At 40.8% G+C, this 12,319-nt stretch overlaps 1 protein-coding gene across 1 annotated transcript in view; it reads left to right on the forward strand.

Moving 5' to 3' along the window:
- CPXM2 (carboxypeptidase X, M14 family member 2) overlaps positions 1–12,319 on the forward strand; it is a 130,552-nt gene that overhangs the window by 79,488 nt on the left and 38,745 nt on the right. The window contains exons 5-6 of the mRNA XM_077877309.1: positions 10,181–10,265; positions 11,233–11,383. Coding sequence (XP_077733435.1) covers positions 10,181–10,265; positions 11,233–11,383 — 236 coding nt within the window. The remainder of the gene's footprint in view (positions 1–10,180; positions 10,266–11,232; positions 11,384–12,319) is intronic.

Genomic DNA, 12,319 nt, shown 5'->3' on the forward strand with positions numbered 1-12,319 from the left:
GCATTGATAGAAATAAAAAAGGGACATTTTTTAAATCATAAAAGAGTCAATCTACTAGTACTATATGGCAGTCTTAAATCTGTATGCACTCAATATCATAGCTTCATTCATATATATATATGTGTGTGTGTGTGTATATATATATATATATATATATAGGTTTAGAGAACTGCAAGGAGAAACAGATAAATTCACAATCAGATTGATATTCTTTTACACACCTCTTTCTACAAGCAATAGAATAAGCAGGCACAAATTCATTAAGTATACAGAAAATGTGAATAATACACTTAGTACATTTGATCAAAATTTTATATGTGGAACACTGCACACAATAATTACAGAACTGACATTGGTTTCAAGTGCACATGGAACATTAGCCCAAATCAACCATATGCTGAGCCATAAAAGGATGTCTCAACAAATGTCAAAGGATTGACATGATTCAGTTTGTTCCCTGAGTTAAACTAGAAATCAATAATAAAAAGAAAACTAGAAAACCCCCACATTTGGAAATTTAAAATTATATTTCTAAATAGTCCATGGTTAAAGGAGAAATCACAACTGAAATTAATATTTTGAACTAAATGATATATATAAAATTTAAAAATTATGGCATATAGCTAAAGCAGCTCTAAGAAAGAACTTTAACCATAAATGCATATATTAGGATTGAAGACTGAAAATTAATGGTCTCAAGAAACTATTGCAAAATTAACAACAAATCAAACCTAAAAAATGTGCAATAGGAAAACAGTAAAGATAAGAGTAAAAATTAATAAAATATTATTTTCACCTTAGGAAATTGCTGATAGTCAACCATTTTGGTCTGTAAAAATGATAGTTTGATAGGAGTCATATGGTTCCTACTTGGAAACACATATGGTTCCTAACTGGAAACATATTAGGTCACTAGGTTACTTATAGGAAATGAATAATAAAGAGGGAAAACAAAGCCAAAAGTTGATTCTTTGAAAAGATTAATAAAATTAATTAACTCTTGGTTAATTAGGAAAAGAGAAAAAAAATCAACTATCAACATCAAAATTGTAAAAGGTAGCATCACTAAAAATGCTACAGACATTAGGAAGGCAATAAAATAATACGAAAACAAGTTTATGCCAATAACATTGAAAGTAGCTGAAATGCAATAGTTCCTCAAAAAACATAATTTACTAAAACTGACAGAAGAAGAAATAGAATATCAGAGTAATCCAATATCAGTTCATTATCAAATATTGCCCCCCTCAAAAAACTCTTAATTTAAAAAATTTTGGTTGAATTCTTCCAAACATTCAAGAAAGAAATGGCACTTAAAAAAATACAGACAATGGAAACAGAAGCATTTCCCAACTATGAGTTTGCATAACTTTGATATCAAAATCTGATGAAGACATTACAAAAAGCAAAAATATGGGAAACTTTTTCATGAGCGTGAATACAAAAAATGCTAATCAACATACTACTAAATTGAGTCCATCAATACATAAAAGGGTCATATATCACCACCAAGTGGGATTTATTCCAGGAATATAAGGGTACTTTAGCCACAATTGTAACCAAACACTGTAATTCACCACATAAAGAGAACTAAAGAGAAAAATCATATGACTGCTCTGATAAGTGCCGAAAAGGCATCTGAGAAAATTCTATAGCCATCTATAAAAAACATATGGTAGAGTCAAGCCCCTTGTAGTGAGGGGTTCCAGGGCACATACTATATAGCATCTGCTTGGAGCTTCTGCAGTGAGTCCAAAGTTTATGTGTACTGATTCATTTCAAGAACTGTAAGTTTTTAAAATGTGAAAAAAGCCCAAACAAGAGGAATTGCACATTGTTCTGTTATAACAGTAGCTTGATAGAAACTGTATAGCTTGATAGAAACTTGATAGAAACTAAAAGATTTTATCCAATGTTTTCTGAACATGGACATGATATGGAGCTACAGCAACTATATTACAACCCAAAGACAGTAAGTGTGAAAAAAAAATGAGTATATCTTGGTGTTTTCTTAGAACTCTGAGACAAGTATGGAAAATGAATATATAAGAATGTCTTCTTAGAACTCTGAAACAATGAATATGGAAAAATGAATGTACACTGAGTCCTGGCAACATTCTCTTAGAGTTCTGAGATATCGGATATGACAAATGAATGTCTGTTGATGTTGACTCTGACACAATCAACCAGCTGAATGAGTGCCAGCAGCTGCAAACATCCAGACTCTCTTATTACTTGAAAAAATAATGAACTCATACTTGGTTAAAATAAAATAAATTAAAGGAAAAAAATATTAACAGGAAACATCTTACCCAGTGGTGAAATGCCTAAACCTTTCCTTCAATCTCAGGAATCAGACAAGGGTGGCTATTAGTACCACTTCTTTCAGTACTGAACTGGAGATCCTAACCAGTGTAATAAATAAGGCAAGAAAAAGAAATAAAGAAGCAGAACTATCATAGTGCTCAGATAATATAGCCATGTCCTTAACAACATCCAAAGGAATCCTAGACTATTAGAATTAATTAATGAATTAACAAAGTAGCTGGATATAGAATCATTATACAAAAAGCATTTGTATTTCTCCATACCAGCAACAAACAGGGAGAAAATAAAATTTAAGGTAATATCATTTATAAAATCATCAAAAAATCAACTACTGAGGAATAAATCCAGCAAGAGATAAGCAAAATAAAGACCTAAATAAATAGAGGGATATACCATGTTTATGGATTAGGAAATTTAATATTGAAAGACGTTGATTCCCTTAAAGCTGACCTATATATTTAGTGCCACCTCAATTAAAATCCAAAAGTCCCTCTTTTGGAAGTTGACAAGGTGATTCTGAAATTTATACGGGAATACAAAGGGCCAGGAATAGTCAAGGGAACTAAAAAAGCAAAAACAAAGTGGGAAAATATACACTACCAGGTATAAAGACTTACTATAAAGCTATAGAAATCAAGACAGGATGGGTTTAGCACCAGGTAGGAAGTAGACCAATGGAAGAGACTAGAGCATCAGGGAACATGCTTACCTGTATACAGCCACATGATCTATAGCAAATGTGTCACTGATGTGCAGTAGAAAAATAATCATATAAATGGTTCTAGGTCAGTTGGGAGGCCTTTTCAGAAAAAAATGTATCTTGACCTCTAACTCACACCATATAATAGTTGACTCTGTGTGGGTTGCAGATCTAAATGTAATAGGTAAAGCAATAAAGCTTTTAGAAGAATGCATAGGAGAATATCTTTATGATCTTGCAGTAGGCAAAAATGTGTTGAAAGGGGCACAAATACTGAAAACTGTGAAGAAAACAAAGGTTAATTAGACAATGTAAAGATTAAGACATTCTGTTTATCAAAAGATACCACAAAGATGGGGCACCTCAGTGACCCAGTTAAGAATCTGCCTTCAGCTCAGGTCATGATCCTGGGGTCCTGGGATTAAGCCTGGAGTCAGCATCCTGCTCAGTGGAGGGTCTGCTTCTTCCTCTCCCTCTGCCCCTCACCCCACTGGTGCTTTCTCTCTCTCTCTCTCTCTCTCTCTCTCTCTCTTAAATAAATGAATTAAATTAAAAAAAAAGATACCACAAAAAAATGAAAAGGAGGACACAAATGGGAAAAGATATTAGCAATCCATATGCTCAAGAAAAAAAATGCCTATCTAGAATATATAAAGAACTCTTACAAATCACAATAAGAGAGACAACTTAATTTAAAAAGGGGGGGATTTGAATAAACATTTCACAGAAGATGATATTCAGATGCCCAATAAACATGCAACATGTCAAAATTTATTAGTCATCTAGGACATTGAAATAAAAATCACCACAGAATAATAGGACACACCCATCAGAATGGCTAAAATGAAAAAGAAAGATAATACCAAGTGTTGACAAGAACATGGAACATCATGAACTCTCAAACATTGCCGGTTTGAGTGCACATAGATAGTTACTTTGGGAAACTACTACTGCTGAACACATCTATATCCTGGGATCCTATGATCCAGCAATGACATTTCTAATTACACACCAAGCAGAATTTTGTATAAAGTCACCAAAAGATACATAGAAGAATATTCACGGAACCACTGTTCAAAATGGCCCCAACTGGAAACTACTCAAATGCTTATTAGCAATAAAATGGACAAAGTGTCTGTTCTTTGAATGGAATACTAGGCAGCAATGAGAAGGAAAAAAATCATAATATGGGCAACAGTATGAATTGTCAAGGACAAAACTAAGCCTGAGACAAAATGAACAAAGGCTGTTTATGCATAAACCGGTGGCAGGGGGACCTCTGCCATTACTTGCATTTCAGCAGGAGGTAGTAGAAAGGAGAGTCAGTTTCACAGACTAAATAGGAGACACTCAGGTAGTCTCTGGTTTCTAAATGTTCTGCTAAGGTGGAAATTTTGAAAGTGGAGGAGACCTTCTAATTGGTCTTGAGGTACTTTTGACCATGCTTGGTGGACTCCAAGGGGGCCAGCTCCGTATTGCTTGACAGAGGAAGTTCCACCTCCATCAAATGGTCTGCAAAGCCCATGCAGCCCCAGTTGTCCTGCCTTGTCCCTTGCTCTGCTCTCCAGGAGCACCAGCTTCCTTTTGCATCCTCCAAAGTACCGTGATCTCTTCTTCCTCCATCTATGAGATGCTTCACCTGTAGTGTGAGATAAAGACACTCTCAGATAATTCTAGAAAGGGGTATAAAATTGTAAGTGGAATTAAACTATGAAAGAAAGGAACATAGAAGAAAAGAAATTGGCCAGGTTAGGCGATTAGGATGGCCTTATCTGATAAGATCTGAGGTCTGAATGATTGATTAGAGGCAGACAGGATGGGAGAGAAGAAATGAAAACTGTATGTGCTGAGGCCCGGAGGCAAGAGAGTTTAATCGTTATCAGGAATTGAAAGAAAGAGCACAGAGAACAAAAGGTGAGCAAGAGTCTTATAGAACAGAATGAGGATTTTGGCCTTACTACCCAAGAAGGGTAATATTTTAGTCAGGCGGTCACATGATAGTATTTCATTAGAAAAAGCAGTCTCGATGACCACAGCTTTGTAGTACAACGTGAAATCTGGCATTGTGATGCCCCCAGATATGGTTTTCTTTTTTAAAATTCCCCTGGCTATTCGGGGTCTTTTCTGATTCCACACAAATCTTAAAATAATTTGTTCTAACTCTCTGAAGAAAGTCCATGGTATTTTGATAGGGATTGCATTAAACGTGTATATTGCCCTGGGTAACATTGACATTTTCACAATATTAATTCTGCCAATCCATGAGCATGGAATATTTTTCCATCTCTTTGTGTCTTCCTCAATTTCTTTCAGAAGTGTTCTATAGTTTTGAGGGTATAGATCCTTTACATCTTTGGTGAGGTTTATTCCTAGGTATCTTATGCTTTTGGGTGCAATTGTAAATGGGATTGACTCCTTAATTTCTCTTTCTTCAGTCTCATTGTTAGTGTATAGAAATGCCACTGACTTCTGGGCATTGATTTTGTATCCTGCCACGCTACCGAATTGCTGTATGAGTTCTAGCAATCTTGGGGTGGAGACTTTTGGGTTTTCTATGTAGAGTATCATGTCATCGGCGAAGAGGGAGAGTTTGACTTCTTCTTTGCCAATTTGAATGCCTTTAATGTCTTTTTGTTGTCTGATTGCTGAGGCTAGGACTTCCAGTACTATGTTGAATAGCAGTGGTGAGAGTGGACATCCCTGTCTTGTTCCTGATCTTAGGGGAAAGGCTCCCAGTGCTTCCCCATTGAGAATGATATTTGCTGTGGGCTTTTCATAGATGGCTTTTAAGATGTCGAGGAATGTTCCCTCTATCCCTACACTCTGAAGAGTTTTGATCAGGAATGGATGCTGTATTTTGTCAAATGCTTTCTCTGCATCCAATGAGAGGATCATATGGTTCTTGGTTTTTCTCTTGCTGATATGATGAATCACATTGATTGTTTTACGGGTGTTGAACCAGCCTTGTGTCCCAGGGATAAATCCTACTTGGTCATGGTGAATAATTTTCTTAATGTACTGTTGGATCCTATTGGCCAGTATCTTGTTGAGAATTTTTGCATCCATGTTCATCAGGGATATTGGTCTGTAATTCTCCTTTTTGGCGGGGTCTTTGTCTGGCTTTGGAATTAAGGTGATGCTGGCTTCATAGTACTACAAAGCTGTGGTCATCAAGACAGTGTGGTACTGGCACAAAAACAGACACATAGATCAGTGGAACAGAATAGAGAATCCAGAAGTGGACCCTGAACTTTATGGGCAACTAATATTCGATAAAGGAGGAAAGACTATCCATTGGAAGAAAGACAGTCTCTTCAATAAATGGTGCTGGGAAAATTGGACATCCACATGCAGAAGAATGAAACTAGACCACTCTCTTTCACCATACACAAAGATAAACTCAAAATGGATGAAAGATCTAAATGTGAGACAAGATTCCATCAAAATCCTAGAGAAGAACACAGGCAACACCCTTTTTGAACTCGGCCATAGTAACTTCTTGCAAGATACATCCACGAAGGCAAAAGAAACAAAAGCAAAAATGAACTATTGGGACTTCATCAAGATAAGAAGCTTTTGCACAGCAAAGGATACAGTCAACAAAACTCAAAGACAACCTACAGAATGGGAGAAGATATTTGCAAATGACATATCAGATAAAGGGCTAGTTTCCAAGATCTATAAAGAACTTATTAAACTCAACACCAAAGAAACAAACAATCCAATCATGAAATGGGCAAAAGACATGAAGAGAAATCTCACAGAAGAAGACATAGACATGGCCAACATGCACATGAGAAAATGCTCTGCATCACTTGCCATCAGGGAAATACAAATCAAAACCACAATGAGATACCACCTCACACCAGTGAGAATGGGAAAAATTAACAAGGCAGGAAACAACAAATGTTGGAGAGGATGTGGAGAAAAGGGAACCCTCTTACACTGTTGGTGGGAATGTGAACTGGTGCAGCCACTGTGGAAAACTGTGTGGAGGTTCCTCAAACAGTTAAAAATAGACCTGCCCTACGACCCAGCAATTGCACTGTTGGGGATTTACCCCAAAGATACAAATGCAATGAAACGCTGGGACACCTGCACCCCGATGTTTCTAGCAGCAATGGCCACGATAGCCAAACTGTGGAAGGAGCCTCGGTGTCCAACGAAAGATGAATGGATAAAGAAGATGTGGTTTATGTATACAATGGAATATTACTCAGCTATTAGAAATGACAAATACCCACCATTTGCTTCAACGTGGATGGAACTGGAGGGTATTATGCTGAGTGAAGTAAGTCAGTCGGAGAAGGACAAACATTATATGTTCTCATTCATTTGGGGAATATAAATAATAGTGAAAGGGAAAATAAGGGAAGGGAGAAGAAATGTGTGGGAAATATCAGAAAGGGAGACAGAACGTAAAGACTGCTAACTCTGGGAAACGAACTAGGGGTGGTGGAAGGGGAGGAGGGCGGGGGGTGGGAGTGAATGGGTGACGGGCACTGGGTGTTATTCTGTATGTTAGTAAATTGAACACCAATAAAAAAAAAAAAAAAAAAAAAAAAGCAGTCTCTGACTGCAAGATAGATTGGGAGGCAGCAGTCCTGGCCAGGGAGAATGGGCTGGGGTGGTGGCAGTGAAGGTGGAGAGAGGTGGGTAGATGCTAGAAAACTGTGGGAGGTGAAATTGACAGAACTTGGTGATAGTCTCAATGGAGGTGGTGGGGGAGAGAGAGTGGGGTGCCACGGAGGACCCTGGGATTTTGTCCCCTCTGGGGAATGCCAGTGCCTTTCCTGAGGCAGATGCTCTGTCTGGCCCAGGTGGAGGTGCGGAGCAGGAGACCTGCATCCATTCCTTGGGGTGGGGTAAATTTGGGATGTTGCTGGGACATGAGAAGTGGAGAGAGGTCAGATGGGCAGAGCAAGTGACGGAGGTCTGCAGTCCAGAGAACAGGTCAGAGCCAGGGAAACAATTGCCCTTCAAACATAAGTAACGGATTGGTCCACATTTGTTCTGAGTTTGCGAAATTGTTGCTTGGTTTTCATTTCTTTTCTCCCCTTTTCTTTGGACAGCTTATTTTTAATGTTTCTTTCTACCCCTTTCTCATTGTGTGTGTTTCTCTCAATCGAGAGGCTCCCTTAAGGTCATCACCTCTGTCTCTGCAGGTAGGATGCACCCCTCATGTCTGCAGGCTGCCTTGCCAGATCACTATGGGGTGTTAGCAGCCATAAAAGGGGCTACACTTGCAAGGTCTTTAGTGATTCTTTGAACGTGGGAGACAGGTTGCTCTTCGGGGTGAGGATATTTTCCAGTGCAGAGGACATGAGCTGTGCCTATGTGCCTTTCAGAAGGCATGCTTGATGCTTCGCAGTCTGCAGGTGTGGGCTCAGCCTTCACCCTCTCCAGGGGGAAACACGGTGCTTGACAGCTTCCAGCTTTTGGCAGGTGTTCAGACCAAGCTGGTGGGGAGGAGAGAGGAGGAGAGAGAAGACTTGTGGGGAGGATTCGTCTCCAAGCACCTAGAGAAGCACCTAGGAATAGTTTTCACGAGTCAGTCGGATGAACCAGAATGAATAGAAGAAGCTCATCTTTCTTTTTTTTTTTAAAGATTTATTTATTTATTCATGAGATACACAGAGAGAGGGAGAGAGAGAGGCAGAGACACAGGCAGAGGGAGAAGCAGGCTCCATGTAGGGAGCCTGATGTGGCACTCGATCCCGGGACTCCAGGACCACGCCCTGGGCCGAAGGAAGGCGCTAAACCGCTGAGCCACCCAGGTATTCCCCGAAGCTCATCTTTCTAAGTGAACTTTCTTAGGCAGTACTGATTCAGAAGCTCAGAACCGTATTGGGATAGATCTAGCTCCCAAATCCAAGGAGATTTCACAGTAGGAAAAGAAGGATCCAAATGCTTCAGGTGACAGAATGTTCTAAAGGATTAATGAATTGTTGTTTAGTTCCAGGATTTTAAAAATTAAAAAGGATGATGCTCTGAATCTTCTACATTGGTTAACCATTAATGTTATGAACAGTGAGGCTGAGGGACGAAAATGTGCCTTCCCTGTGGGGCTGTTTTTCTGGCATGGCCTAACGGGTTGACTCCCACTCCGGGAAGTCCTTTCATGACCATTGTCACCTCAGTGATTTCTGTGCGGTAGGACATGGTGGCAGGTCTGGCTCTGGGCCCAGCTCACAGTGGATTATTGCTGGGGGGTAGAGGGATTGTCTGCATGGCTGTGACAACCAAGGAGAAGCCCAGTGTCTCCTAGACAGTCAAGCTGTTATTTTTGTGGCTGGTGGCATGCAGTTTGTTATGTTCCCAAATCGTTTTCCAGATGAAATTTCTAGACCAACTTGCAGTTTTTACTGAAGTTACTTTTCCACATGGAACTCGACTACCACGTGTGATGTTAATGTTCCATATAAACAGATACATAAGTGTTTGTGTCTCTTCATGTGTGACCAGCACGGAGTGCTTACTGGGGACCACACACTGTCTGAAGTGTTTAAGGAGCATTAAACCATTGAAGGCTCATGTTAATCCTTTAGGCTTGGTGCTTTTAGGATCCTCATTTTTACAGATGAATCCACAGTGGCATGGGTGAGTCATGTTAGCTGTGAGGTCAGTTAGCTGAGTGAGGACGCAGGTAGGGTGAGCAGTGGGGCCAGGCTGTGGCTCAGTGTCATCTATTACTGGGACCTACCGCTGACCCTTGAACGACGCGGGGGTTAGGGGCATCGACACCCTGTACAGATGAAAATTTTTGTATAACTTCTGGCTCTCAAAAAATCAACTACCAATAGCCTACTGTTGTCCAGAACGGAGCCTTACCATTAATGTTAGTTAATGCACGATAAAGTAAGCTGGAGAAAAGATAATGTTGAGAAAATCATAAGGAAAGAAAGTACATTTTTTTTAATTTTTAAAAAGGTTTTATTTATTTATTGGAGAGATTGAGAGAGCGCAAGCAAGCAGGGGCAGAGGGAGAGGGAGAAGCTGACTCCCCACTGAGCAGGGAGCCTGACATGGGGCTCGATCCCAGGACCCCAATCATGTCTTGAGCTGAAGACAGACGCTTAACTAACTGAGCCACCCAAGCACCTGAGGTAAACATTTTAAAATGTAGTTTTAAAACGTCTTATTTTCTTTTAGGAGTGACTGGGTGACTTCCTACAAGGTCATGGTGAGCAATGACAGCCACACATGGGTCACTGTTAAGAATGGATCTGGAGACATGGTGAGTTTCATATTCCCTCTGTCCACGCCCTTGGTACCCAGCTACGTGGGTCTCTGCAAAGAGAGGTGATGTGTGCCCCCTCGATGTCTGCTGATACTGTGTCAACTCAAACCAGTGGTGGATAATGTCCCCCACCCCCTGCTTCCATGCCCTGAAGTGCAGTGCCAAGTGGCCCTTTGAGAGCTAATGTAAAATTCTGAGCTGCTGGGATGTCGTTTCTTCTAGAATTCACAGGTCAGCCCTGGGAGCCATGGGGCACAGGCAGTGTGCTGGCATCCCTCACAGCCCCTCAGCTGTCACAGTTCTCCAGTGGTCTCTAATGACCTCCATCTTTCCACCCTATGATTCATCCCACATTGGCCAGTTCTGCTCATGTCGCCCTCTTTCTCTGGTTCTCAAGCATTTCCTTTCTCACACAGTTTCCAGAGTCTTCCACAATTGGATGGCATCTCTGGCTTCAATCTTCTTTCTCTTTCTTACGCCCTGCACACACTCCTTCTATGATCCAGTAAACATGAGCCAGCTGCTCTGCTCCTTCGGAAGCCCACCTCTGGGCTTCTCCTGTCATTCCCGCTGCTTTTCTCTAGAATCCCTGCCATCCCTACAGGTCTAAAGAGTTTTCCTTCAAGACCAATTCAAATGCCACCTGCTCCCCAAAGCTCTGCTAGGTCCTTTCCTTCTTCTGAAATCCCAGAGCTCCGTGACCATCCCTCTACCAAGGCACTAATAGATTTTACCTGGATTATCCAAGTATTCCCTCCTCCTCCCCTCTCTACTACCCCAGTAGATGGGGCGGGGGGGCTTCCTGAGAGTAGGGTCCATGCTTGATTCACTTTTTTCCCCCCTCAATGCCCAGCACACATTGGGTATTCCTCAGTAAAGTCTTCTGGAATGAGTGAATCACCCTTTTATCCCTCGATAATCAAGCTCTAAACGATTCTCCTTTTTTCCCCTTGTGCATAAGTAGATATTTGAAGGAAACAGCGAAAAGGAGATCCCTGTTCTCAATGAGCTGCCTGTCCCCATGGTGGCCCGCTATATCCGCATAAATCCACAGTCCTGGTTTGACAATGGGAGCATCTGTATGAGGATGGAGATTCTTGGCTGTCCGCTTCCAGGTGAGCTCGCCCTTCCCTGCTTACTGCGGGTGGGGTGCTGACGGAGAACAGGTGCCTAGCCAAGGTGACTGCAAACAAACCAAGCAATCTTTTTCTCATGTAAAACAACAACAACAACAACAAAAAACCAACCTGTATCTATTGCAGAATATTTAGAAAACATAGCTAAGCAGCAAGAGAAGAAATAAAAACCTCCATAATCCCACTTAGAAGCATCATGAATATTTGGGGGTAGCAAAGTGATGTGTCAACTGTGGTTTTGCCTACTGGGATTTGAAGATGATGCATGTTTCAAGGCTGAAAACTCACTCAATGCTACCACTCAGAAGCAAGTAAAAAAAAATTAGAGAAAATATTTGGTAGCATATTTAATTCTCCTCGAGCACTCCCACCACTCTGGGTAGAGGAGATGTCAGAAATTAATTTAATTTAATTATTTATTTTTTCATTTGTTTATATTGAAGTTCGATTTGCCGACATATAGTGACACCCGTGCTCATCCCATCAAGTGCCTTCCTCAGTGCCTGTCATCCAGTTACCCCAACTCCCCGCCCACCTCCCCAGAAATTAATTTTTAAATGTATTTTTTAAGATTTTTATTTTATTTATTCATGAGAGACACAGAAAGAAAGAGGCAGAGACACAGGCAGAGGGGAGCCTGATGTGGGACGTGGGACTCGATTCCGGGTCTCCCTGGGCCGAAGGCGGCGCTAAACCGCTGAACCACCAGGACTGCCCTTAATTTTAAATGTGACTGTGTACATAGGCTCTTTCTGTTTAAGTCACTGTGCTTGGGTGCCTGTGTCTTTGGGTGAGTGCTTATTTATTTCCTGTGGCCTATTTTCACATGATGATATCTGGGTGTGCCCTCAGGGTGGCAGGACGAAGGGGGCTTGAATTCACATGTGTGTCACCTGGATCCTCGCTGGTGTCTGC

Source organism: Canis aureus, chromosome 29 (assembly GCF_053574225.1).
Source record: "Canis aureus isolate CA01 chromosome 29, VMU_Caureus_v.1.0, whole genome shotgun sequence".
Classification (NCBI taxonomy): Eukaryota; Metazoa; Chordata; class Mammalia; order Carnivora; family Canidae; genus Canis; species Canis aureus.